A 27,737-nucleotide genomic window follows, 5' to 3' on the forward strand; every position below is an offset into this window, starting at 1 on the left:
GCTCTCCGAGAACCTTGAGCTGAGCTCTCCTGAGATCCCAAATGCTGGCAGCCATTGGACATTTTCAGAGATGTGCTGAGAAAGTCCTTCTGCTGTGCAATCTTACACACACCTCCTCAAAAGGAAGACCTAGTATGCTCAATTAGACTTTCTCCCAGGTAAAATATATGGAGGGTTGCAGCCTTAAATCTTCCAGAGCACCACTTCTGAATATTAATGTGCTCTAGGAAGCTACAAGGAGCATGAATATGGCTCAGTAGCTTTTTTTTTTAAAAAAAAAAGGTTATCCCACTGCTCTTGGGAAGAGAGAGGTGAAAAGGCATTTGTCCCATGCGCAAAAACACTTAGAAAAACCAGAAAACATTAACCCGTAGCAACAGCAAGTGATGATCCTATTCCCTTCCTGTTTGTGGTTTGTTTTTTTTTTTTTTTTTTTTGCAGCTCTCCCCACACCTGACAGTTCTGAAACACTCCTCCTGAACAGTAAAATATCTCTCCTTTGTGCTAGACATTTAACAGACTTGTCTTAGTGCTCAGTACCTAAAGTTTTTTTTAAAAAATAAATAAATACAGGAGACATCCAATCTTAAAGCACTATAACTTTGCTCTTTGTTGCCTTGCTGATTAACACTGTAATCTTGAATTTTATAGTAACGCCCCCTTATTTTGTGACTTAATTGTGTGAGAGTATGAGTGTTGAGTGTGTGTTTAAGACAACTGTTTTTTTGTTTGTTTTTTTAACGGGCCACAGGTATTAAATAAAGGCCCTTGGCCCTCTTTAAAAAAAAATAATTTGTTTAAAACTGCATGTACGTAACTTCAAGGACCAAAGTGGGGGTGGGGGGAAAGATAAGCTGTCACCTGAGTTTTCTTGACTCCAAAGGGCAAAACTCGTCACAATAAGAACGCTCTTGTTTTCTGTATGGGTTTTTGTTGCACTGTTTCAAGATAAGATGAAATGGCGTTTTGAGCTAAAGCGAGGCAGGTGAAGGATATGGTGGGCTATAATGGAGGGCCAAAGTCTGAACAATTCAACTGCAAGTGTGCCTTCTCACCCCCTCTCCCCTCCAGCTCAGTGGACTTTAAGCACAACACCACACCCAAGCTATTACTGAAGGCAATGAGGCTATGTCAGTTTCACTGCCTTCCTAAGCTACTGGCCCCCATGTGAGCTACAGTTCTACGCATTTTGGTGTGGCATGGACAGCGCCAGTTCCCACCATGTAAGGAACCATTCACACAACATAGATGCGAGAGGCAAAGTTGCCTCAGAGTGATTTAAAAATAAAATAAAACCATCATGTGCCAAAACTAGCACCTGTGTTGATGTCCGAGGTAAAACTCAACTGAGCATGGATTTTATCCAGAAAATCCTCACGACGGCGGGCCTCCTTGCAAAATATCCAAAATCACAGTTGCCTAATCCACATTTTTACGACGTTCCTATTCATAGTGTCATCTGTAACTCTCTTGGTGGTGGAGGGAGTTGGGGGTGGGTGAAAAGCACTCGGTTTTTCAACTCTGCGATAAAGAACATTGATCCTCAGGCAAGATTGGCAGGACACACCAGACTTGGCGTAAACGCCCTTCAGAATTTGAAGAGTTGCATCTGTGCCGCTCTTCCCCCAAAACTACAAGTTGTGGATTGGGTTGAGCTTGGCTTGTGAAAAACGGTAACGAGGAACATTGCGTGAGAGATGGTGGAAGGGAAAACGAGAGTCGAGGTGGTCGAGGGAGGGGAGGAAGATGCAAGGAAGGCCCTGCCTGTGTCAATACATTTTATTTGCATGTTTGTGTTTTTGTGTGGTGTCGTCTTGATTGACAAGTGAGGAGCCTCCAGGCATTACGGTCATCGGCAGGTATGCCTGATGCAGCTCAAATCACCTGTGGAGCCGCCACTAATGTTGCCAGATACCCTTAAGGCCTGGGGCGCCTCTGCTGAGCGAAGGGCAGTTAGCAGCCAGGGCACATGGCCGCAGTCCCTATCACTGCAGGCTGTGGCACAATGTCCCATTCGTTCCTCTTTTGATGGTTCGTGATGAGCAGCTTGTGTGTTTTCTTCTGGTTCAAGGCGCTTCTTTAAAAGTCTCGTATGGTGTTTCGAAAGAAGCTCGCTCTTTTCTGCTTGCGCACGTGTGTGTGTGTGTGTATGTGTGTGTGTGCGTCGACCACGCAAATGTGCCAATGCTGTTTACACAGATTTCAGACATGAAATGCTAGTCTGCCTAATGTTACCATATGCCTTATGTGTTTTTTGGGTGTTCATTAAAAGCATAACGAAAAAGAAAGATAAGCGTTGTCCTGTGATCCTCGGCTCTTTCATTCATTCAAAACCAGTTCGGTGTTTGCTGGCTCTGAGCTTTGCAGCAAAGGATGAGAATCCTTTGTTATTTGTGTTTTCTGGGAAGTTTCAGAAAGTTTCCAGATCCACAGCTGGCAGGAAGAGGTACAGGAGTATGTGCACTGAAATTCACATGGCTGTAACTTACCACATCTGCCAACTGGGGAAAAAATAATAATATAATGGTACTCTACATGTGAAGAAAGACTTGGCACATTTTGGGTTCAGAAAAAAAGACAATCCGAAGGAAGAGTTATAAGGAGAAAAATAAAACTTCTCTTTATTATAACTTCACAATTTCTAGGTGCTGTGTCCTTGCATTCAGAATATCAGGCTTCCTCAAATTGGGCCCTCCAGATGTTTTTGGACTACCACTCCCATGATCCCTAGCTAGCAGGACCAGTGGTCAGGGATGATGGGAACTGTAGTCTCAAAACATCTGTAGGGCCGAGGTTGAGGAAGCCTGGAATAGATTCTGGAGTTCAACTTTCGTCTTGCAACTTTCTAAGGCAGAAATCTTTGTTCATATGGCCCACAACATGTCTGTGTTACATATTCATATTGGTTTTTATTTGTAATCTTATTGCTTTTATTCTTCGCATATTGTATTACAACTTGAATTCTATGGAATGCAATTGTAATGCGATAACACATAAAACCGGAAATGCAATCAAATTCATACAGCACCCAGCACAGTGTGTTATGATTGCTATAACAGGCAGACCAGTTGTGGAAAAACATTTGAGAAGTGCTGTTCTAAGGTGTATATTTGGTCTATCGGTACAACACAAGGTCCATTACAGTTACAGCCGCATTTAAAGATCAGCAAACCTTGCAATGCAACCTGGCCATCATGGAGAAGGAAGCAAGACTGGAGAATTAATACAGCTTTATTTGCAAGTTTCTCAAAACACTCAAGCTACAAGGCACAAGTGGAGACACAGGACAAGAGCTTTTATTTACAGTAGAACCGCAACTTGCCAGGTGTGTCAAACTGAATGCGCACCATTAAGTGGCAGGTCTACTGTATGTGCTTGCTTTTTAACCCCTCCCTCCCTGAGGACAATTCTCCCTGCAAGGCTAGGAGCGAGATCACAACGCCGAGATCTGAAGGCCTGGGAGAGCCTCCCCACGTTCCTTTGTCCTCTTCTCCCAGTAATAGTGTAGCTTTAGGCCTGGCACTGAATCAGATGCAAAAATAACTTACTGCTTTCAATGCTTGCAAGGGGACCTGAGCAAGGGAGGCCTTCATCTCACTTCCTTGCCCCCTTCCCTTTTGTGTGACAATTGCTCTTACGTAAATGCCTGCCTGGTGGGCTCTGATGCAGGAGAAGGAAAAAGCCAGTGGGGAGCGGGATCTCTCTTTTCATCCCCAAGGGGAAGGAGGGATTTCTGGCTCTTCCCATTCCCAGCCTCACCTTCCTGCAAATCAGAGAGCCTCTGCAAAGATTGGGAATGACTGGGTAGCCCGGGAAGGTGGGGGGGCAGGCCTGTCACATACAACCAGCTGCTGCCTTTGCAGATAGGACCAGATCCACCCACCCTAACAGAACATGTGTTTGCAATTCTGACATTTCCGCATGGCGAGGGAGTCCGTCCAAGTGAGCACTTACATCAGCCTCTAGTCTTTAGAAGCTTAGAGGGCAGGGCCTGGAAACTTGTTGGGACATCTATGCCACTTAAATCCAGTTCTGAACTACTTGCCCTGCTCCTGAACCACGGCTGCTGGGCCCGTATACAAATCTATTTCTTACTTCTAAGGAAGAGACTCTGCTTGCATGTTTGGGGGCAGGAGCTGGGACAGGGAGCTCCCTCAGACTCTGTGGCATGACCTATTATTAATGTGATGGCATCTTATGACTGCTTGGTCGAGTACACCACCAAAGCAATTGCAGCAGTCCTCTCATGTGACTCGTACCCCTTCAGAAGGCATGTAAACAGCCCTCATGTCAAAGAGCTTCTCTGTCACAGTCCGGTTCACGGGCGATCAAAGGCCCAGCTGGGGACGTCGGGACCGGGGGCAAGATGGCGGGGTGGGAGCAAGAACAGGAGTCCAGAAGCCAAGAGTCCAAGTGTCAGAGAGCAAGGAGTCAGGAAGTCAGGGGTCCGAGGATCAAGAAGGAAGGAGTCACGAAGCCAAACGCAGCAAGGCAGGAAACATGTTGCTGTGGCAAAGAGCCAAAGGGAAATGTTGACCTTATATCCCTTCCCGGCTCTAGCCACCAGGTGCAGTGAGTTACCAAGTGGCCTCACCTGTGCAGCCGTGCCTTGCCTCTCCAGAGCAAACTTAAGAAGGCCCCAGTCCTGCGAAGCCCTACTGGTCACAGGGCCCGGCTCCTGCATGCACTCCTGACATTCTCTTACAACAGAAGAACAACGAAACGGCAAGTCCTCGTGTCAAGATCCCTTTGCGTGGAAAGGCCTTCAGGTGCTCTGAATGTAGCAAGAAGCCCGGAAGACCAAAGGCAGAAGTGCTGGGAGACGTTAATGGTGGAAAGATCCTGATTAAGGATTGAGTGTGTCTTTTGGCAAATGCCTCAAGATGCCAAGCATGGACTTTGGAAGATGGGGAGGCTGCTGAGCTCCCAAGGTGCTTGGAGAAGGGTTGGCCTTCATTCGATGTTCAGCTCTTTCAGCTTCAGACTCAGCAGCTGGAGGTACTGGCTGTCTGGGTAGCCGTTTCTGCAAGCAAAGAAGCAAACCGGTTGTGGGCTGTGGGATGAAGCCATTCAGTGCAACCCTTTTCCTGGAACCGTGGCATATATATTCCACCGCTCCAACTGGGTTATCCTGTGAAGGATCTCATGGAAGATACTAAACGGGGTGGAATGGTTTAACCACAGGGGCCCCATGCAAAGTGCAGTCTCTTCACAATTTTCTCAGCTGAAATTCCTAGAAATCAGGGAGATGACAAGCAAACATTGCCCAGTGTCTCTCTACCATGAAATGAAGGGCTTACCAGCTGGAGAAAAGTGGCTGTGCTCTGCAAAAGGTACAGCATGGGATCACGGTGCCGTAGTCTAAAGATTTATGATATTCCCACGAGATGGAAAATTTGGAAACAGACGGCACTTAAAAACACTAAGAATTTGTGTGCTTGCTCTGTGCTAAGGAATAAAATGAAATTGTGCACAAGAGGCCCAATCCCTTTCCCCTGGCCTGTAATGCATTATGTAAATTAAGGAAATCTGCATAATTCATGCTAGGGGAAGGAAAAGACAGAACCCGAAGCTCCCCATCCCTCAACGGGGGGAATGATTGTTCTGCAACCTCCCTGGCTTTGGGGATTTTAGCAGGAACTGCCTATATGCTGCCAAGCATATCTTTGCACCTGCCGTAACGTCTAGAAGCCTTTTCCCACCACAAAGGCTGATCTTTGCATTCCTTTCACATTGACACTCGGCTCTGCTGTGCCTCCATCATTAGAGGCAGCAGTGCTTCTTCTGAACAGCGGCTGCTGGAAACACCAGAAAGGGAGAGAGGTTCTTCCACTGGCCATCCTTGGTTTAAGGCTTTCTATGATCATCCTCTCCCCTCAACACCCTTCCTCCTCGGACGCCTCCGCCTCCGCCTCCTTTCCTGTCCTGGCAATCCCATTCTTCAAATTCCAGAGTTCCTTTGTCATCCCTTTCCTGTCAACCTCACAAGGCCACCCCTGAGGCCTTGATGAACATCACTACCCTGGCCACCCATGGAACATCTACCGTATTTTTTGCTCCATAAGACGCACTTTTTTCTTCCTGAAAAGGGGAATTGTCTGTGTGTCTTATGGAGCGAATGTGTGGTCCCTGGAGCTGAATTGCCCAGGGGCAAAAAGCAGATCATCCTTTTTTTTTTTGAAAGAGGGAAGTGGGTGTTGAAACAAAGCCACTGATTGGCAAGCGATCGGGGAGAGATAAAGGACGCTAGCGATAAAGGAGGCTGCCTGGGAGGGGGGAGGTAAAGACAGTGAACTTGCAAGGAGAGGAGACAGGAAGACTAAAGCATTGAGGAGAGAAATTAGAAGAAAAGGAGGAGCAAAAAACTGCTCCAGCTAAGGAAAAGACACTAAGGCAAACAAGAGGGAAGGGACTGTTGAAAGGAAGCAGCTGATCAGTAAGCGATTGGGGAAGGAGATAAGGGAGGCTAGCAATAAAGGAGGCTGTCTGGGAAGGGGGGAAGTAAAAGCCCATGGATCCTCAGGATTTTTGCATTGGGTCACCCCAAATTCACCATCAGATCACATAGCATGTCTATGGCTACAGCCTGCACCCAAAAAACCACGCACCCACTGTTTCATGGGGCCGCAATGGTGCAAAAACGTGGTTACAAAGCACTGATTCACATGGATTCTCAAGATTTTTGCATTTGGCTACCCCAAACTCACCGTCAAATCACATGTCTGTGGCCACAGCATGAACTGCAAAAATCATACATCCACTGTTTTGTTCAGAATATTTTTTGTTTGTTTTCCTCCTCTAAAAACTAGGTTCGTCTTATGGAGCGAAAAATACGGTACCTGGCCTTGCCCCCCTCCATGGAGGTCTTGTGGGGGATGGGTCCCCAAGTCACCCTCTCCTCCAAACCGCAGGATCTGATACGGAACGTCAGTCCGCGCTCAAATGCTTTGTGCAGGAGCACCATCAACCGCTGGCCCTCTGCGTTGTCTGGGAGAAAGGCCTCAAAGTGCCCCCCTCGGTACAGATGTCCTGGGAAAGGGTCTCCAGCCTTTGGGAAGAAGAAGGTTTTTAAAAATAATAATAATACTTGAACAGAAAGATGACGACGTCACCTGCAAGTCTCTTGTCTCTGTCTCCTCTCTGTGTGTAGTGGAAAGGAACTCCCCAAAAGCTGAGCTTAATCCCAGGGCATTCATATTAAGGGGCTGGAATGCCATTGCTTTGCCTTATCTCTGCAAATACAGTGGTACCTGGGGTTAAGTACCTAATTCGTTCTGGAGGTCCCTTCACCTGAAACTGTTCTTAACCTGAAGCACCACTTTAGCTAATGGGGCCTCCTGCTGCCTCTGCACCGCCGGAATCCGACTTCTGTTCTCATCCTGAAGCAAAGTTTTTAACCCGAGGTACTATTTCTGGGTTAGCGGAGTCTGTAACCTGAAGCGTATGTAACCTGAGGTACCACTGTATTCGGTTTTCAAAGAAGAGATAATTTTGAACTGGTGCAGGATGGAGCATGGTAAGACTAGAAAGAGGACGGAGCGGAGGGTATGATAGACCAGTGTTTCACAACCCTTTTCCAACCATGGCCCCCTTCCAACCTAGTTTCCTTCCTGTGCCCCTCCCATGGGCATAGTCTAGAGGGGGCAGTTGCCTCCCAAATAAGCCAAAACCAATACAAAACAATACAAAACTGAGCTTCTGCCCCCCCCCAAAGCCTGCCCCCCTAACAAAAATCCTAAAAGGTGTGAAATGAACACAGGCCCAATAGGCAAGGCGTAATGGGACGCAGGTGGCGCTGTGGGTTAAACCACAGAGCCTAGGTCTTGCCGATCAGAAGTTCGGCGGTTCGAATCCCCACGACGGGGTGAGCTCCCGTTACTTGGTCCCTGCTCCTGCCAACCTAGCAGTTCAAAAGCACGTTAAAGTGCAAGTAGATAAATAGGTACCGCTCCAGTGGGAAGGTAAACAGTGTTTCCGTGCGCTGCTCTGGTTCGCCAGAAGCAGCTTAGTCCTGCTGGCCACATGACCCAGAAGCTGTACGCCGGCTCCCTCGGACAATAAAGCGAGAAGAGCGCCGCAACCCCAGAGTCGGCCACGACTGGACCTAATGGTCAGGGGTCCCTTTACCTTTAATGTCTGCCTCCATCCACCCTCTGCAATATCATCAAAAGCAGAATGCAGGTGCTGGACATTACAACACTCCTTCCTCATAGCTAGCAAAACAAATTTATGTGAAAACAAGCTACCGTTCAATTTATTGATGCTGTGGAATCCTGCTATGCCTGGCTGCAACATCTAAATTGCATCTAGGGCAGCATCTATAAAGTCTTCTGTACAGAAGAAGAATTGCTGTTGTTGTTTTGCCACCACTTGAAGTTTTTGGCAAAGGACCTGGGAGCATGCTGCTCATTCAAACCAGAGGATCGGAGTGTGGGAGATTCAGCCAGCAATTAGAATTACTGGCAGGGAATTCTAACTCAAAAAGGAGGTAGCCACGCGCAGATTATATGAGACACAGATTATATGCAGACTACAGGGCTGGGAAGAAACAGGTTCAAATCTCCACTTGGTCGTGAATTTCCACTGGGTGGTCTTGAGCCTAACCGACCTCACAAATGGGAAAGCCTTGAACTTCTTTGAGGGAAGCTGGGATATAAACCTTAACACTTTTATTTTTTAAAAGGCATTCTGGAGCTTGCTGTAATCAAGGACGGACTTGGGTAATCTTTCCTAATATGGCACCCTGTGTGAGGCGAAAATTTGGTGGCCCCAAATGGATCCTCTCAACTATGGAACTTCTCAATTTTGCACCCCCTCAGCTCAGTGCCCCATGCAGAGGAACCGCCCAAAAACTGACACACACATACACACACACACACACACACACACACACACATACAGTGGTGCCTCGCAAGACGAAATTAATTCGTTCTGCGAGTTTTTTCGTCTAGCGAATTTTTTCGTCTTGCGAAGCACGGCTATTAGCGGCTTAGCAGCTATTAGCGGCTTAGCAGCAAGACGTTTTCGTCTTGCGAAGCAAGCCCATAGGGAAATTCGTCTTGCGATGCACCTCAAAAACGGAAAACTCTTTCGTCTAGCGAGTTTTTCGTCTTGCGAGGCATTCATCTTGCGGGGCACCACTGTATATATATATTAGGTGCAAGATGAACTGAGCAGCTGATGCACAAAACAACCAGTCATTGTACATATTTACAATACCTCATTCTCTAACATTCTAACATCAGTTCCGAGACTATGCATACAATCTATTTCAAGCGGAAAGATTTCTGATTGGCCCACACCCAGTTGTGAAACCTTGAAAAGACTATATTAATGATCAACAGAAACTAAGGCTGTTGTTTCTTGGAGACCATGTATATTGACAGGCGGTATAAGTTACTTTGCCAACATGCGCAGATTCTCTGATGAGTCATAGGGATTATGCATATTATCTAAAGAATATACAAAACCTTGTCCTGATAAAACACATTCCTCAAGGCCAGCTGGAGGTTTTTGCACATTGACTGGAGAATGTGCACAATTGTTGGTTGTTATGCACATGCACTATTCAACTGACATTATTCCTAACGGCTATTTAATTCACATTATCTCATATATAATCTGTTAACGCAACACAAACGAAAGGTTAAATACTGAGTCTAAAAGCTAAAGGACCCCTGGACGGTTAAGTCCAGTCAAAGGTAACTATGCGGTTGCAGCACTAATCTTGCTTTCAGGCCGAGGGAGCTGGTGTTTGTCCACAGACAGCTTTCTGGGCCGTGTGGCCAGCATGACTAAACCACTTCTGGCACAACGGGACACCGTAACGGAAACCAGAGTGCACAGAAACACCATTTACCTTCCCGCCGCAGTGGTAGCTATTTACCTGGTGTGCTTTCGAACTGCTAGGTTGACAGGAGCTGGGACAGAGCAACGGGAGCTCATCCTGTCGTGTGGATTCGAACCGCCAACCTTCCAATTGGCAAGCCCAAGCGGCTCAGTGGCTTAGACCTCAGTGCCACCCGCTCCCCAATTCAATTCACATTCTCCCACATATACAGTGGTGCCCTGCAAGACGAACGCCTCGCAAGACAGAAAACCCGCTAGACAAAAGGGTTTTCCGTTTTGGAGGCGCTTCGCTAAACAAATTTCTCTATGGGGTTGCTTCGCAAGACGAAAAAATCTTGCGAGTTCCCGCGGTTTCCCCCCGCTTTTTTCGCCCGTTTCCTAAGCAGCTAAGCCGCTTATCAGCTGATCCGCTGATAAGCCGCTTCTCAGCTGATCGCTAAAAGCCGCTAGACCGCTAATAGCGCTAATCTGCTAAGCTGTCAATGGGCTTGCTTCGCAAGACGAAAAAACCGCTAGACGAAGAGAATCGCGGAACGGATTCTTTTCGTCTTGCGAGGCACCACTGTAATCTGTTAACGCAACACAACTGGAAGGTTAAATACAGAGTCTGCAGGATGTTAAGTAGGTAAGCTGGTGGCAGCTTAGGATGAGACCCCCTGACTTTCCCTCCTGCTGGCAGGACTCATAACCTTTGCAAAATGCACTACGGAGCATACATTGCAGAGTTCAAATACAGCTTGACAATTACCGAAGATGGGATGGGACGGAACGGAGGGAGCAGACAGCTGGGTACTTACTTGTTGCACGCCGTCAGGAATGTTGTATGTTATTTTGAGTGTCGGATCTCGGATATACCCAGGGAGGCTCTGCGATATGGTGGAAGCTCCAAAGGTTCCAGGAATGCCAGCAGAGGCGCCGGGGTGAGTTAGCGAAGCGCTGCCTCCTGGGATTCGCGCCCTGCAAGGCTTGTGGGGGCAGGGGGCATGGGACAGGGTGGGGCGGCTGTTTTGGCACAGCACACACTCTTCAGCCGCCGACTCGCTTCCTAGGCTGGCGGTTCTCAGGCCCAAATCTGAGGCAAGCCCCTCTCCAGCTGGGGGAGAAGCGTGCCGTGGCAGGTCAGGCAAGGAGCCCAGCGGGGCCCTCTCTGTTTCCTGGCTGCTCCCCTCCTTATTGCAGTCTCTCGCAAAATGGAACTTGTCTGGCAAGCCCTGCCTGCTCTCGGCCAACAGTCTCCTGGAGCGGCCCTGCTTGCTGGCACCCAGGGTTTGGTCGAGGGCCTTACTCTGCCATGTTCTGTGGTCACTTGGGAAATTCTGCACCGGCGCAGGCTGGAAACCGCTGCCCTGTCTCTGCACCTGTGAGGGCGATGTGTCTCCGGCATCGCTGTCTGGGCCAAGGGAGCTCTCTAGCAGGCTGGCTCTCCTGCTTTCATTCGGCTGCTGAGCGCTCCCTGCAGCTGATGTCTCGCCCTGAATTTTCCCATCATGGAAGGGAGTCTGCTCGGACAGGGCAGCCATCCGGCGGGCAGAGAACAAGCGGAACACTTCCAGGACCTGCAACTTCTCCTCGCGGGGGTACATAAGGCCCAGCTTGTACCTGTCCCGGCTGACGACAATGCGGTCGTCGAAATTTTTCAGGTATCTACACAATTCACCCAGGGCCTCATCCTCTGGTCCATCCATGGCCAACTCAGTGTAGGTGAAGCTGTCGTAAATGCAAGCACAAGACTCTCCAAGGGCCTCTGCTTTTTGCATGCCTGAAGGACTCCCGTTATCGCTTTGGACAGGGCGCAAAGAGTGCCTTTGTTTGGTAATCGGAGACTCCATTTCCTGGCTGTACTCCACCTGTGTCAACCCATCCTTTCTGATCTCCTTCTGCAAAGTACGGTGGGGATATTCCTGAGAATCCTGCTTCAGATGGGCTGCATTGACCTGAGCTGCTAGCCTGGGCTCAGGCATGGACTCATTGCCGCTCAGAGACTTCTGCAGCGAGAGGCTGCTGGACCTTCTGAGGTGGGGCCTTGGTTCGGAAACTCTGAAGTCGGCAGCCCCCGTGGTGTCAAACAGGTTCAAGGATCTGAAGGTGCTCGTGACCGCATGGAGGGATGGAGGCTCTGTGAGACCGAGGCTTGCCCAGCCCTCGGAACTTGACACAGTGCCTGCAGGTGAGGACGACGAGTGATCTGCTTTCAACCCTTGCGGTGCTTTCCGGAATTCCAGAGTTTGCTTGATCTGGCTCTTTGGTTCAGTAGCAGTGGACAAAAACGGCAGCGAACGCTCGCTCTCTGGAGCCGGGCGTTCTGTGGCTGGAAACAAGCTGGCAGCTGGCAGCCATGCCGGTAGGCTACCCCGACCTGAAAAGTTGGCAGCCAGCTTATGCTCGGCTTTGCTGTTGGGCTTTGGCGAGTTCAGCTTCTTTGGCACGGACTCCGCCGGCGACTCTAGCTGAGCTGGCAGAGAGCTAGGACCCTGGAGATACGCTGCCTGGGGAACGCCGGGTCTCTGGTGATCCTGCGCTGACCCCCTTGCGGCAATCAGTTCCTGGATGTGCCGCTTGGCTTGGGAAACGTCCGCCAAATTCCCAATGAGGCAGAAACCCTCCTCCTCCTCCTGAATCAGCAGCAGAGGGTAGAGGCTCTGCAGCTCTGCTGGAAAACTCCCGCCGCCGCCAATCCCCAAATCTCGCTTGTGGACCTTCTCTTTCCGCAAGGTGCCCTCCAGGTGCTGAGAAAGCTGGGAGAGCGCGAGGTGAGCCGAAACTAGGGCGCTAACTCCCCCAGCCCCATCGGATGCTGCTCGCAGGTAGAGGGTGGTGATGCCGTCGCTGTGGACGTCCACAACACGCACCTGCTGCTTGTGGAAAATGTTGCCCAATTCCTCACTGCAGAACTTCTGCATGTAGAGGTAGATGTCTGAGTCTATCACTAAGGAGAAGTCCTCCAGGGGCTCTAGGAGGCTCTCTGAAGACTCCTGGACTTGTAATGGACCTGCTGCAGCCTTCTCCTCCTCGTCCCTCTTCTTCTTCCTCTTCTTCTCTGCCCGAGTCTCCTCCTGGTGCGAGACGCCATCTCCCGCAGCCTTCTCAGCAGATCTGCCTCCGTTCGCAAAGAGAAGGCCAGCCCTTTGCTTGCTATTGAGGCACCTCAGCAGCTCAGAGCTGAAGGCCTGCAACTCCACAAAGGAGCCTTTGACAGTGCAGGTCATCTCCTGAGTGCTGAAGTTGATGTGGATGCCCTCATACTGCTGGCACAGACTGTCCAGGGTGTCTTTTCCATCGGGGAAGCGGCCATAATCCACCTTCATGCAGACGCGTACAAAGATCTGAGGAGGAAAGCAAGAGCTGCTTAGGTGGCATGTCAAGGATGGAATTATGTGTCTTGGAATTCTACTCAATACTGACCCAGAGGAGAACTCCAAAGTATAGTTAGCATAGTGAAAACTTAAAACGCGTTGCAGGATTCCTGAAAAAATAGACGAGAGGCAATTATATTTTATCCCGCAGACCGTTACTGCTACTGAAGGCAAATGAGCATAATGGTCACCAATCCAATACACTAAGGATTGGCACTGTCCATAAGAAAACCAGTTGCAAAAGACTTAACTTAAGAAGAAGAGTTTGGATTTGATATGCCGCTTTATCACTACTCTAAGGAGTCTCAAAGCGGCTAACATTCTCCTTTCCCTTCCTCCCCCACAACAAACACTCTTGTGAGGTGAGTGGGGCTGAGAGACTTCAGAGAAGCGTGACTGGCCCAAGGTCACCCAGCAGCTGCATGTGGAGGAGCAGGGAAGCGAACCCGGTTCACCAGATTACGAGTCCACTGCTCTTAACCACTACACCACACTGGCTCTTATAGGACGTCTAAACCTTAACACTATAACATACTATGTAAAGAACACCACACCAGAAGGAAAAGGAAAAGTGAAACCCAGGCTCCTTCTGTCCCTACTTTTATAGTCAGAATGACCTTGACAGAAAGAGGTAACAGACCCAGTTTAAGCCAGCTGTACTTAGCTTCTCTGAAGGTATAACCCAAACATCATGAACCTTCTGCTTGTTCCTTTCACACAGAGAAGCTTCCAGAACCCTCTTGAATTAATCAGAATATGAAAGATCTCTACACCTCAGATCAAGAAATACAAACTGACATTATGTTCCTGGACAGTTAACTTTTAAGTGCCACCTGTTAAAACACCTGTAATAAAACGTTTGGCGGCCAAAATAAATGGGATGATGAGGGAAGTCACCTGTCTGTTCCATTCACACATTAAAAATGGGTGTTGGTGCACCTTTTACAACAAAAGGAGTCAGCCTGTGCTACATTGAATATTCGCCCCCCACCTGCCGTCTTGTTGCCTCAAGTCTCATTTTTCCTGCCCTGATTCCAATTCTGGTAGCACAGCCAGGTTTGGTGGAAGAGGATTTACTGTTGTTTGGAAGGCTTATTTAAAGAAAACCTTTGTCAAAGGTCCGACTTCACGCCAGGTTTACAAAAAGAAATGACAAACTATGTAAACCCAGTTTTCTTCAGCATAGTCTAGAAATTGCTCTCTCATCAGGCTTTCCAAAACAAGAGGTGGATAGGAAGCCAAGCCATGGGGAATCAAAACACCTGATTCTTTTAGGAACTCAGCTGCTGGTTATCCACACCAGCCCAGAAAAGACCAGAAATAAACAAAATGGCCACTTAGGTAAGCCTAAAGCAGGGGCTGCCAACCTTTGGGGACTGGAATTCTGAGAAATAGGGGTCGCTGCTGTGAGGTGTGGCATAACACAAAAGGATTTACATGGTTAACCAGAAAACGAGTGAGGACCATAAAATGGAGCAGGAATGCCCATCAATGGGGAAAAGGCGCCTTTGTCAACTAACTCAGTTCGCTCACAGAGAAAAGCTCTTTGCAGCTTTCCTCTGTTCAGGTATACTGGGCCGAGGCCGTTTAGGGCTTTCAAGGTCAGCACCAACACTTTGAATTGTGCTCGGAAACATACTGGAAGCCAATAGGAAGAACTTTCTGACAGTGAGAGCTGTTTGACAGTGGAACGGTCTCCCTCAGGAGGTTGTGGACTCTCCTTCATTGGAGGTTTTTAAGCAGAAGTTGGGTGGCCATCTGTCATGGATGTTTTAGTTGAGATTTCTGCATTGCAGGGGGGCTAAACTAGATGCCACTTCCAACTCCACAAGTCATGATTCCATGGTGCTCATGACTTTGATTTTCCAACCTGTGTGTGTGAATGTATGTATGTACATACATACGTACATATGCAGGTTTGCAGAGAGGTTGGGTGAGATAATCTGCCTCCTCCATTTCCCTTTTGATTGAAACCAGGGGTGGGGAGTCTCTTTATCTCCATAGATTGCACCTCCACAGAGATTCCCCACCCCAACACCAGCCCAGACAACATCAAACCACGTTACCCAACAACCCACAACTCATACTTTCAGCCCTCTACTCCATACTAAGTATGGAGGTCCTATGGAGGCATAGGCCCTATGCGGCCTAGGACCCGGATACCTACGGGACCGCCTCTCCTGGTATGTCCCACAGAGGACTTAAAGGTCCACGAATAACAACACTTTGGTGGTCCCAAGCCTCAAGGAGGTTAGATTGGTCTCAACTAGGGCCAGGGCCTTTTCAGTACTGGCCCCGACTTGGTGGAATGCTCTGTCACAAGAGACCAGGGCCCTGCGGGACTTGAGATCTTTCTGCAGGGCCTGCAAGACAGAGCTGTTCTGCCTGGCCTTTGGTTTGGACTCGGTCTGACCCTTATGTTTCCCTCCCCTTATGGTCTTGATTTATCAGCTGTTTTAAAATGAGGCTGCATTTTAAATCTGGAGGGCTGCAATTGTCCTGAAGGCCCAATGCTTCCCACCCTCAATTTTAAACCACAGAGCCTAGGACTTGTCAATCAGAAGGTAGGCGGTTCGAATCCCCGCGACGGGGTGAGCTCCCATTGCTCAGTCCCTGCTCCTGCCAACCTAGCAGTTTGAAAGCACGTCAAAGTGCAAGTAGATAAATAGGTACCGCTCCGGCGGGAAGGTAAATGGTTGCCGTGCGCTGCTCTGGTTCGCCAGAAGCGGCTTAGTCATGCTGGCCACATGACCCGGAAGCTATACGCCGGCTCCCTCGGCCAATAAAGCGAGATGAGCACCGCAACCCCAGAGTCAGTCATGACTGGACTTAATAGTCAGGGGTCCTTTTACCTTTACCTTACCCTTTCCCTCTTCTGGGATGATCCCCATGTCAAGATTCATGCATTATTATTGTTTTGGGCGCACAATCAAAAAACCCCATTGCGTAGTGTGTGTGCGTGAGCATGTTCAAAGTGCACTTCCAGCTCTACTGAGTAAATAGTCGCTCCAAAGTCCAGTGACTCCAATCAATCAATACCGAACAATTCAGCTGGCAGAAAATGTGAGCAGGGAACCTTCCCTCTAAACAGAATTTACGGGCTCCATAATCCCAGATGTGTAAAATCAACTTGTAAGCTTAGAAATGCCCTCTTTCTGTGCTTATGCGTATTACAAATGATGGGTTTCCCCCCCCCCCAACACAACCACCCCGTAACGAAGATAATATTCTTTCAAAACTTGTCTTTTGTTGCCACTCTGTGGACAGAGCTGCTCACAGCAACTTTCCCAACTACTAAATTTCTAAAGATGAATTCAAATGTTCCTTTGCCTCTGTGCTCTTCCTCAGGGGCTGATTACAGGAGGTTAACCTGTTGCAGTTTCATAGATTGGAACCAGGTTTTGAGATGAACTGACTATTGAGAGGGGGGGAAACAACAGCAGCTCAACCCAGCAAGGCTGAGCAGATCTCCATAATGAACGCCCAGCTCTTCGCTGGCTCTCTAACTGTGGCCAGTCTGACTGCTGGAACTTTTAGAAAGCACATTTTGTGTATACCAAGCCTGTAATGCAGACATGAAACTTACACTGCCAGTAAAAAAAGGGGGGGGGGGAGGATTGTTTTCCTGCTTTCTAGCACACACTAACCATAACTCTGCATGCATGCAACCAGCTGGAGAGAAACTCATGGCTCAGTTTCAGTGTCAAATTAGAAAACGTTACAAGTTCTTCCCACTCACCTCCAAAAGATGTCGGCTTTACAGTGGTGCCTCACAAGACGAAATTAATCCGTTCCGTGAGGCTCTTCGTATAGCGGTTTTTTCGCCTTGCGAAGCAAGCCCATTGACAGTTTAGCGGATTAGCGCTATTAGCGGTTTAGCGGCTTTTAGCGGATCAGCTGATAAGCGGCTTATCAGCGGATCAGCTGATAAGCGGCTTAGCGGCTTAGGAAAAGGGGGGGGAGGGGGAAAAACCCGCAGGAACTCGCAAGACATTTCGTCTTGCGAAGCAAGCCCATAGGGAAATTCATTTTGCGAAGCGCCTCCAAAACGGAAAACCCTTTCATCTAGCGGGTTTTCCGTCTTGCGAGGCGTTCGTCTTGCGGGGCACCACTGTATGAGCTTATGAAGGCTGTTCTATGTTCATGCAAAACACTCAGTGGCGTAGCGTGGGTTGTCAGCACCCGGGGCAAGGCAAGTAATTTGCGCCCCCTAACCCGTGGATTTGCGCCCCCTAACCCTAACCCCCAGATGTTGCGCCCGGTGCGGCCGGGCCCCCCCTGCACCCCCCACGCTACGCCACTGAAAACACTGCAAGAACTTCAGCACTGTGTAAGGTTTTTTTTAAAAACACACACAAAAAGTCACCAAACCCCTCTTTCACTGTATTTTAAATTGCATTTTAACTGTATTTTAAATTGGGTCCCCCCCTCTCTTTTCCCCCTATTATGTTTTTACTATGATTTTATTGGTGTTAGGCACCCTGAGCCTGGCTCTGGCCGGGGAGGGCAGGGTATAAATAAAAATTATTATTATTATTATTATTATTATTATTATTATTATTAACAACAACAACAACAACAATGTTCTTCTTGCAGAGTTATAACCAGTGCTATTTTTCTAGAAAAAGAGGTGCCATAACACACTACGAACACCTGCCTTGTTCTCTTAGAATAACAATGGCGCTTACCTGAGAGGTGCTGGAAAGTTCTGGCTAAAAAAACCCCCCTGGTTATGGCCCTTTTCTCTGTTTGAAAGTATTGTGCTACTCAGCCAAAAGCAGTCTCCACTGACCCTACCAAACTGTTAATAATGGGTTGGGCAGCTTTCTTTTTAAATAATAATACAGACAGTGATAATCCTTACACAGCGCAGATGCTTGTGAAGATTTTGGACAGACAGGACAAACATTGGATGTGAAGACCGGTCAATAATTCAGCAAGCAGAGTCAAGAGAAAGAGGCATTTGCTGCTGCAACAGAAACTGTTCCTTTTCCACCACAGTTACCACCAAGGTTGACAAAGGAAAGGATACTGGCCCAGTCCACATAATCAACTTTCAGGTCAATGAATGCACAGTTATTACTCATGCGTTGCGCACATTCCAGTCATTGTCCCTAAAGCAGTGATGGCCAAACTTGGGCTCCAGCTGTTTTTTGGACTACAACTCCCATCATCCCTAGCTAACAGAACCAGTGGTCAGGGATGATGGGAATTGTAGTCCCAAAACAGCTGGAGGGCCAAGTTTGCCCATCACTGCCCTAGAGACTGGGCTTCTATTGCAAGGATATCCATTTTCCCATCAAGGGAGATGCTACACTGCGGTGAGCTTAAGAAAAAGCCAGCCCCCTGCCACCCCAGTTTTAGAAATATCTGTTGTATTATTTAAAGATAATGTAATGACTAGGGGAAATCAGCACAAACACAATCCTTCCACTTGCATTCAAAAAAACCTTCATTTTGTTCCACCCAAAAAACCCTCCTTTTTTTAATGTCCATGTTCTGAATAAATCACTGGATCACAATGATTTTTAATGATGCTGCCACCTGTTTCAGAGGCTGGGCCCTGCCATTCAGAAATTAGGTTCCAGAGCTGAGTCCTTGTGAGCTCCCACAGAAGGGGAGTGGACTTGATTTATCAGCTGTTTTAAAATGAGGCTGCATTTTAAATCTGGAGGGCTGCAATTGTCCTGAAGGCCCAATGCTTCCCACCCTCAATTTTAAACCACAGAGCCTAGGACTTGCCGATCAGAAGGTCAGCGATTCGAATCCCCGTGACGGGGTGAGCTCCCGTTGCTCGGTCCCTGCTCCTGCCAACCTAGCAGTTCGAAAGCACGTCAAAGTGCAAGTAGATAAATAGGTAGCGCTCCGGCGGGAAGGTAAACGGTGTTTCCGTGCGCTGCTCTGGTTCGTCAGAAGCGGCTTAGTCATGCTGGCCACATGACCCAGAAGCTGTACGCCGACTCCTTTGGCCAATAAAGCGAGATGAGCGCCGCAACCCCAGAGTCGGTCACGACTGGACCTAATGGTCAGGGGTCCCTTTACCTTTATGCATCTGCAAAGTCCAGCTCCCCCACGCTGACAACAGACCTCTCAGCCTCTTTATTACCTCATTGGGGTTCAATTCAGTGGCGCTCGCCGTCACTTCCAAAGGGTACTTGTTCCCGTTGACAGTCAAGACATGCTTTTTGGCCTTCAGTACCTGCTGAGTCACTGAATGAGGAAAAAAACCAGCAATCAATAGAAGCTAGGAACAACTCACTCCCTCACGAACAAACTTGGGAGACAGGGCAAAATCTCATCGCATTTGCTCTCCACACACTTCCACCTCTCTCAGTCCTTTCTTACTCAAATTCTCAGTGTTGCTTCCCGAAATCCTCAACTCAAAATTCTGAAATTAAAGATTCTGTCTATACAACTGAATCTTTTCAGCTTGCGCAGATTTCCAGAGCAGAATGGCTCAGTCGGTAAAGCATGAGACACTCAAGAGTCGTGGGTTCAAGCTCCACACTGGGCAAAAGATTCTGAATTGCAGGTGGGTTAGACTAGATGACCCTTGCGGCCCCTTCTATGATTTTAGCTTGGGGGGGGCACTATTGGTAAGAAGGAGAAAGTTAGCACAATGCTTTGGCTTGCCCAGAAAGATTTGCATTTCAGGCCCCTCAAATTGATTTGAAAACCAAGTTATCCATTTTCCCTGCAGTCCAACAGCAGATACTCTCTGGGTCACTGTCATCTTTCAAGCCCCTTTTTTATGTTGTTGAGAAAAGGGAAGCCATGTAAGATTTGGGGTGTGGGTTTCTCAAACATCCACTAATATTCCAGCAAGAACTTGCAACGTTTAAGGGGGAAACATCTTACAAATTCTGCAATGTGGGATTTGCGCCTGGAAATTTACATTGCAAAAATTGGGAGCTGTTCAACTGGTTTGCAGACATTATGTAAAATTTAACCATCTCTATGTGCTAGGGAAAATGACACATACAGGCCACACACACCATATATTCAAAGCACGATGACTTCAAGCAACCACGGCTTCCTCCCAAAGAATTCTGGGAGATGTAGTTTGTTAAGGGTGCTGGCAGTTCTTATGAATCTTACTTACATATTTTTGTGGAAAATGTTGGGTTCGTACCTTTCTTTATACACTTTGTTTTGTATATTCTGTTTTAATATATAATGTGTATGCGGGTAGCTCATTTCTGTTATCATTCATTGGTAGTATGCTTTGTATTGTATTTTCAGGTGATGGAAGACTATCATGAAACAGTAGTATCATTCTGGAAACACTGCCCTTGACGTCTTCCGTTTGGGACGCCTTCCGTTGGAACTTTTGAAAAACATTTGAGAAAACCTTACTTTTTAGACGTCTTTCGTTGAACCCTTTGGTGAGAATGACCTTTGACGCCTATCTTGAACACATGGCTTGACGTTCTGCACCACTAGCCTTTTACATTGTATATATGAATTCCAATATATTTATTTCTACCTTTTGAATATCATTATTCTGTTCCATATGATTTAACAGTTACAGTGGTGCCTCGCAAGACGAAATTAATCTGTTCCGTGAGGCTCTTCATATAGCGGTTTTTTCGTCTTGCGAAGCAAGCCCATTGACAGCTTAGCGGATTAGCGCTATTAGCGGTTTAGCGGCTTTTAGCGGATCAGCTGATAAGCGGCTTAGCGGCTTAGGAAAAGGGGGGAAAAGGGGAAAAACCCCGCAGGAACTCGCAAGACATTTCGTCTTGCGAAGCAAACCCATAGGGAAATTCGCTTTGCGAAGCACCTCCAAAACGGAAAACCCTTTCGTCTAGCGGGTTTTCCGTCTTGCGAGGCGTTCGTCTTGCGGGGCACCACTGTATTAGCCTACGTGTTGTGTCTATATTTCTGTGATTAGTTCTAAGGATAAGCCTTTCCCCCTCACAGAACTACAATTCTCAATAAATCTCTGTAAAGAGGCATTATTGTTAGATCGCTATGGGAATTGTAACTCTGGGAGGGGAATGGGGGTCTTCATAACAGCTCCCAGCACCCTTAGCAAACTTCAGTTCCCAGGATTCTGTGGGGGAAGCTCTCACCATTTGAAGTGGTGTCATGGTTCTTTCAGTGTATGGTGTGAAGGTGGTCACAAGTTTCCTAATGGTACCACTGCACTCGTACGTTCAGTTTTATATATGAACATATAGGTGAAACTCGGAAAATTAGAATATTGTGGAAAAGTTCATTTATTTCAGTAATTCAACTTAAAAGGTGAAACTAATATATGAGATAGACTCATGACATGCAAAGCGAGAAAAGTCAAGCCATTATTTGTTGTAATTGCGATGTTTATGGCGTACAGCTGATGAAAACCCCAAATTAACAATCTCAGAAAATTAGAATATTAAATGAAATCAGCAAAACAAGGACTGCAAATAGAGCAATATTGGACCTCTGAGAAGTAGAAGCATGCACATGTACTCAGTGCTTGGTTTGGGCCCCTTTTGCATCAATTACTGCCTCAATGCGGTGTGGCATGGGTGCTATCAGCCTGTGGCACTGCTGAGGTGTTATGGAAGACCAGGATGCTTCAATAGCAGCCTTCAGCTCTTCTGCATTGCTCGGTCTCATGTCTCTCATCTTTCTTTTGGCAATGACCCATAGATTCTCCATGGGGTTCAGGTCAGGCGAGTTTGCTGACCAATCAAGCACAGTAATCCCATGGGCATTGAACCAGGTTTTGGTACTTTTGGCAGTGTGGGCAGGTGCCAAAGTCCTGCTGGAAAATGAAGTCAGCATCCCCATAAAGCTCGTCTGTGGAATGAAGCATGAAGTGCTCCAAAATCTCCTGGTAGACGGCTGCGTTGACCCTGGACTTAAGGAAGCACAGTATATTAGTTTCACCTTTTAAGTTGAATTACTGAAATAAATGAACTTTTCCACAATATTCTTATTATCCGAGTTTCACCTGTAAGCTACCCACTCCCCGCCCCACCAGTATACCAAACAATTTTGCTCCTCGTCTAGTGACCTGTTGCATCCTCAAAGGTAACCATAGCACAGCCTGGGGATTCAGGTGGAAATTCAATGCTGGCAATTTCTCCACCTCCATTGCGTGCTCGCAGAAAATGGATCATCAGCTTGTCGGACACACGCTCCGGCGGTAAATCGGCAGGGTAGCCTCTGACGCAAACGGTACGGCAGGTAGACATGCTGCCAAACCTGTAGAGGAAACCTAAGCGTCAACCAATAGTCTAACCATATTTGCAGGAGGCTCAGAAACCATCAGCATTATTCTGGAAATTTTGGGAAATGATATATAATGAATTGAAGAAAATGTTTAAGATGACATTTGTAAAAAAAACCCAGAAGCATTTTTATTAGGGATTGTAGGACAAGACCTGCCAAGGAAAATAAATAACTTATTTATGTATGCTACAACAGCGGCAAGTGTCTTGATAGCACAAGGATGGAAGAATGAGGAAACCTGGACAAAAGAACAGTGGCAAGACAAATTGATTAACTATGCAGAACTGGCTAAACTGACATACAAATTGTGAGGTAAGGACAACTGTGACTTCAAAGAAGAATGGGAACTTTTTACAAACTATTTGAAAAGACAACAAAATGAATTGGTGGCAGATGAAGTTGATGGACTATATGGAATTGGCGGAAATGACTGGCAGAATCCGAGACCAGGGAGAAGAGTCGGTGGAAGAAGATTGGAAAAAATTTAAAGATTATTTACAGAAACATTGTAAAATTAATGAATGCTAGAAAATAATGGAATGATGTTATATGGCTTTAGCAGAAAGGTGATAAGGAACTAGGTACAGATAGATTGTTAATGTATTAAAGGGAAAAAATAAGGTTAGAATATGTTAAGATAAATTACAGGACAGGAAACAGAGGAAGATGGAAAGGAATTGCTGAAACAGTTATTTGAAGTGGAATACAAAATGGGAGGTTGGAGAAGGTCACTGAAACAAGGGAATGAAAGATATGATTTTGAAATTACCGGAGGTGTTCTTTAATTGTTTTGTTTATTTTGTTAATTTAATGTTTTGTGTAGTGTTTCTGTATTTGTGATGTATTGTATTCTAATGTGTTTTTTTTGTATTTTTTGTATTTCTTTTTTTATGTAATCTTTAAACTGTTAATAAATATTATTTTTTTAAAAAACAACAAAATGAATTGGACTCCTTGGCAGGTTTTGAATAAACATATACAAATTTATTGATTGTTAACATAGTAGATGGATAATATAAGGATTTATACAATTTTACAGTATGCAGTGGACAATATGTGTTGAGAAATCAGAGAAAGGAGCTGCGGAACGTCTCGGGGGGAGAGAGGGAGGATTTGATGGGGAGGTGGGCGGAAAGGGGGAAAATAATAAATATGAGATGTTTTGATATTTTGTTATGTTGAAATTGTTAGGTTTTTTTTTAAAAAAAAAAAAAAAAACCCGGCAGCCTTATTCGGTGTTATGTTGGAGCGGATGCCAGGAAACAGGGAATTATATTCACATGTGGTGGGGGTGTAAATATGTACCCTTGGGGGGGGGAAGGGTGTTTAAGGAGATAACAGAAATCGCTGGGTTAAAGCTGACCAAAAGTCCAGAGGTTGCATTATTATCAATTTACAATGGGGTGGAAGGTTCGCAGGCTAGGAAGGGCTTGCTCACAAATTTATTGACAGCTGCACGAATTATGATAGCCAGGAAATGGAAGGGGCAAGCAGAATATAAAATGGAAGAATGATCCAAAGAGGTGTGGGATATAGCTATTAATGATAAATTAAAATATGCCATTATGGCAAGATGGGGAATAGGCAGGAGAAATGATTTTGAGGAGCTATGGAGGGTGTTTGTAGAATCTGTACTGTTAAAACGGGAAGGGGTCAAACCATCGCAAGAGGTGTTGAAATTTTGGGAAGTTGGATAGTTATGATGGCGGGGTGCACATTTTTATTCTTATTTATTTATGGCTATTACTTGGTAAAATAAAATAAAATAAAATAAAATAAAATAAAATAAAATAAAATAAAATAAAATAAAATAAAATAAAATAAAATAAAATAAAATAAAATAAAATAAAATAAAATAAAATAAAATAAAATAAAATAAAATAAAATAAAATAAAATAAAATAAAATAAAATAAAATAAAATAAAATAAAATAAAATAAAATAAAATAAAATAAAATAAAATAAAATAAAATAAAATAAAATAAAATAAAATAAAATAAAATAAAATAAAATAAAATAAAATAAAATAAAATAAAATAAAATAAAATAAAATAAAATAAAATAAAATAAAATAAAATAAAATAAAATAAAATAAAATAAAATAAAATAAAATAAAATAAAATATCATCAGCATTTGTGAACAACCAAGCCTTTTCTACATGGGTCCTAGGAACACAAGACACTGCCTTACACAACTCAAAACCATTGATCCACCTAGCTCAGCCTTGTCTGACCAGCAACCAGCTCTCCAGGGTTTCAGACAGCGGACATTGCTAGCTATCCCTGGAGATGCTGGGAATGAAATCTTCTGTGTTCAAGGCTGATGCACCAGCACAGAGCTATGGCCCCTCCATTATCTCTGCTGGGCGGTGGCAGCTTCAAGACAGATATCTAGAGGAAGACCGTCATTGGGGTGGAAATAACTCAAGAGATATAAAATCTCCAGAGACATTTCTAGGCAGCTGAACTGCAAAACTCAACCTCCACAAATGTTTTGAACAGAGGATGAGGCAGGGAGGTGGGAAATACTTTCTCCCTCAACCTTTTCCTGTAGGAAACGAAGCATGATTTGGGGAAAATGGAAGCATTTGCCATCTTTTCTTGGCACACCCAAAAGTTCAATATTTTCTATTATTATTATTATTTATTGAATTTATATACTGCCCTATACCCAGAGGTCTCAGGGCGGTTCAGAGAAAATATCAACATAAAAACCACAATATATATACAGTGGCACCTTGGTTCTCAAATGCCTTGGTACTCAAACAACTTGAAACCAAAACACTGCAAACCTGGAAGTGTTCCGGTTTGCAAACTTTTTTTGGAAGCCGAACGTGCTCCGTTTTGAGTGTTACGCTTCCGATTTGAGTGTTACGCTGAGGTCTGTTTTTGCTATTTATTTTGCATTTTTGTTTTTATGGCTTTTTAAAAAATTGTGTGACTGTATGGAACCCAGTTCAGCTACTGACTGACTGAGTGAGTGAGTGACAGCAGTACATATAGTAAAATTCATGTTAAATTGATGTTTTAGGGGTTGTTTTTAAAAGTCTGGAACGGATTAATCCATTTTGCATTACTTTCTATGGGAAAGTGCACCTTGGTTTTCGAACGGACTTCTGGAACGGATTAAGTTTGAGAACCAAGGTACCACTGTAATCAAAATAAAAACAACAACCCAATAACTGCTCCCCCTTCGGCCTCAAACATAAATGCAGAGATAATATCGCTTTTGCCTTGCCCCACAGCTGCCAGCCTGCAAAAAGATGTGCAGCTGTGAGGCGAATTATCTTCAGATGTTGGTTGTGGTGCAAGAGAATACTTCTCAGCCTTGTTTAATACATGTTGGGTGTGGGTGTGTGTCTTTTTTTTTAAGGAAGGAAATTTAAAATTTTGCCTCACTAGTTTGTAAAGGGCAAATGCATATTCCCCTCCCCCTGCCAGACGTCCGCCACATTTTGTCGGCTCGCCACGACGGCAAACAAATGGGACTCTGTTAGCTGACCCAGCCAGGTCTGTCTGCAAAGCCGACGGTGGCATGAATAATGCAGCGAGAGAAGGCCTTGCCTCGCATCTTGCGGGCGAGGAGCCATTTTGTCAGCTCCCTCAAAGGCCTTCTTGACCCAGCGCAGGTGCCAAGCCAGACTCTGGGCTCTTGCATTATTCACCAGAGAGCCCATTAACATGCAACGGGGGTGTTTGCGCCTGCTATAAATATTCATGGTGCCTCAGGGCGTTCAAATATTCTTTTTTATTATTATTATTTAAGAAACAAAAACCTCATTAAGCCGAAATGGAATACAGTGACAGGGGCAGCGAACCTGAGTCCCCCACCCCCAGAAGGAAGGTCAAAGAAAGCAGGGTCATGTTTGTACAGCATTAAGGGATTATAAGCGCAAAAAAAGCCACAGTTTTTCCAGAACAATAAGAAGGACCAGGTCACCTTTCATTTTGTTCTTCAAATCCCCTGTCAATGGTTACCTTGACCCCGACAATTGCACAGCACCTCCATGGCGGAGGATGACTGAGCCAGAATTTCAAACAGTTTTTTTTAATATTTAAATTGGGTTTTTTTTTTAAACTTAAATCGGATTTTTTTTATTTAAATCATATTTTTAAAATAAAATGCTTTTGGAGGAAAAACTAATGATAGTTTTCTATTTTAGTTACATTATAATCCAAAGGCTATTCATCAGGAAATGAGGGTTTGTTTTAAGTTTTTCATGTGTGCTAAAACTCAGTCTAAGTTTTTCTTTTTTAAAAAATAAATAGTTTAACCACATCAGTTAACAAACATGGATACATATGCTATAATGTTATTGTTTTAGTTGAATAAATTGTTTAGATTGTTACTAATGATTATTTTTCTCCTTCCAATAGAGTACAGCAGAAAAGTTGTCTAAATAGAAACAGTTAACTTATTAAACTCACAATAATTTTATGCTTTTCAACATCTACATGCAGCCGCTGGGAGAGATCATCAGGAGGTTTGGGCAGGGTGTTCATCAGTATGCAGATGATACTCAGCTCTACCTCTCTTTCACATCAGAACCAGTGAAGGTGGTGAATGTCCTGTGTGAGTGCCTGGAGGCAGATGGATGGTGGCTAAAAGATTGAGGTTGAATCCTGACAAGACAGCAGGACTGTTTTGGAGGGACAGGAGACAGGCTGGTGTGGAGGACCCCCTGGTCCTGAATGGGGCAACTGTGTCCCTGAAGGACCAGGTGCGCAGCCTGGGAGTCATTTTGAACTCATAGCTGCCCATGGAGGCGCAGGTCAATTCTGTGTCCAGGGCAGCTGTCTACCAGCTCCATCTGGTACGCAGGCTGAGACCCTACCTGCCTGCGGACTGTCTCACCAGAGTGGTGAATGCTCTCGCTTGGACTACAGCAATGCGCTCTATGTGGGACTACCTTTGAAGGTGACCCGGAAACTACAACTAATCCAGAATACGGCATCTAGACTGATGACTGGGAGTGGCCGCCGAGACTACATAACACCAGTCTTGAAAGACCTACATTGGCTCCCAGTACGTTTCCAATCACAATTCAAAGTGTTGGTGCTGACCTTTAAAGCCCTAAACGGCCTTGACCAGTATACCTGAAGGAGCGTCTCCACCCCCACTGTTCTGCCCGGACACTGAGGTCCAGCGCTGAGGGCCTTCTGGTGGTTCCCTCATTGCGAGAATCCAAGTTACAGGGAACCAGGCAGAGGGCCTTCTCGGTAGTGGCACCCGCCCTGTGGAACACCCTCCCATCAGATGTCGAAGAAATAAACAACTATGACTTTAAAGTACCAGTTCGTTAAGTTTGCC

At 45.8% G+C, this 27,737-nt stretch overlaps 1 protein-coding gene across 1 annotated transcript in view; it reads right to left on the bottom strand.

The window, feature by feature from the left end:
- Nucleotides 1–557: 557 nt before the first annotated feature.
- LOC309327968 (uncharacterized protein) overlaps nt 558–27,737 on the bottom strand; it is a 28,679-nt gene continuing 1,499 nt past the window's right edge. Inside the window, exons 2-6 of the mRNA XM_081837671.1 lie at nt 22,210–22,400; nt 19,309–19,412; nt 10,647–13,172; nt 6,840–7,048; nt 558–5,023 (exon numbers count right to left, since the gene is read on the bottom strand). Coding sequence (XP_081693797.1) covers nt 4,954–5,023; nt 6,840–7,048; nt 10,647–13,172; nt 19,309–19,412; nt 22,210–22,390 — 3,090 coding nt within the window. The 5' untranslated portion in view covers nt 22,391–22,400 and the 3' untranslated portion in view covers nt 558–4,953. The remainder of the gene's footprint in view (nt 5,024–6,839; nt 7,049–10,646; nt 13,173–19,308; nt 19,413–22,209; nt 22,401–27,737) is intronic.

Source organism: Podarcis erhardii, assembly GCF_964252035.2.
Source record: "Podarcis erhardii genome assembly, chromosome: 13".
NCBI classification, from domain to species: Eukaryota; Metazoa; Chordata; class Lepidosauria; order Squamata; family Lacertidae; genus Podarcis; species Podarcis erhardii.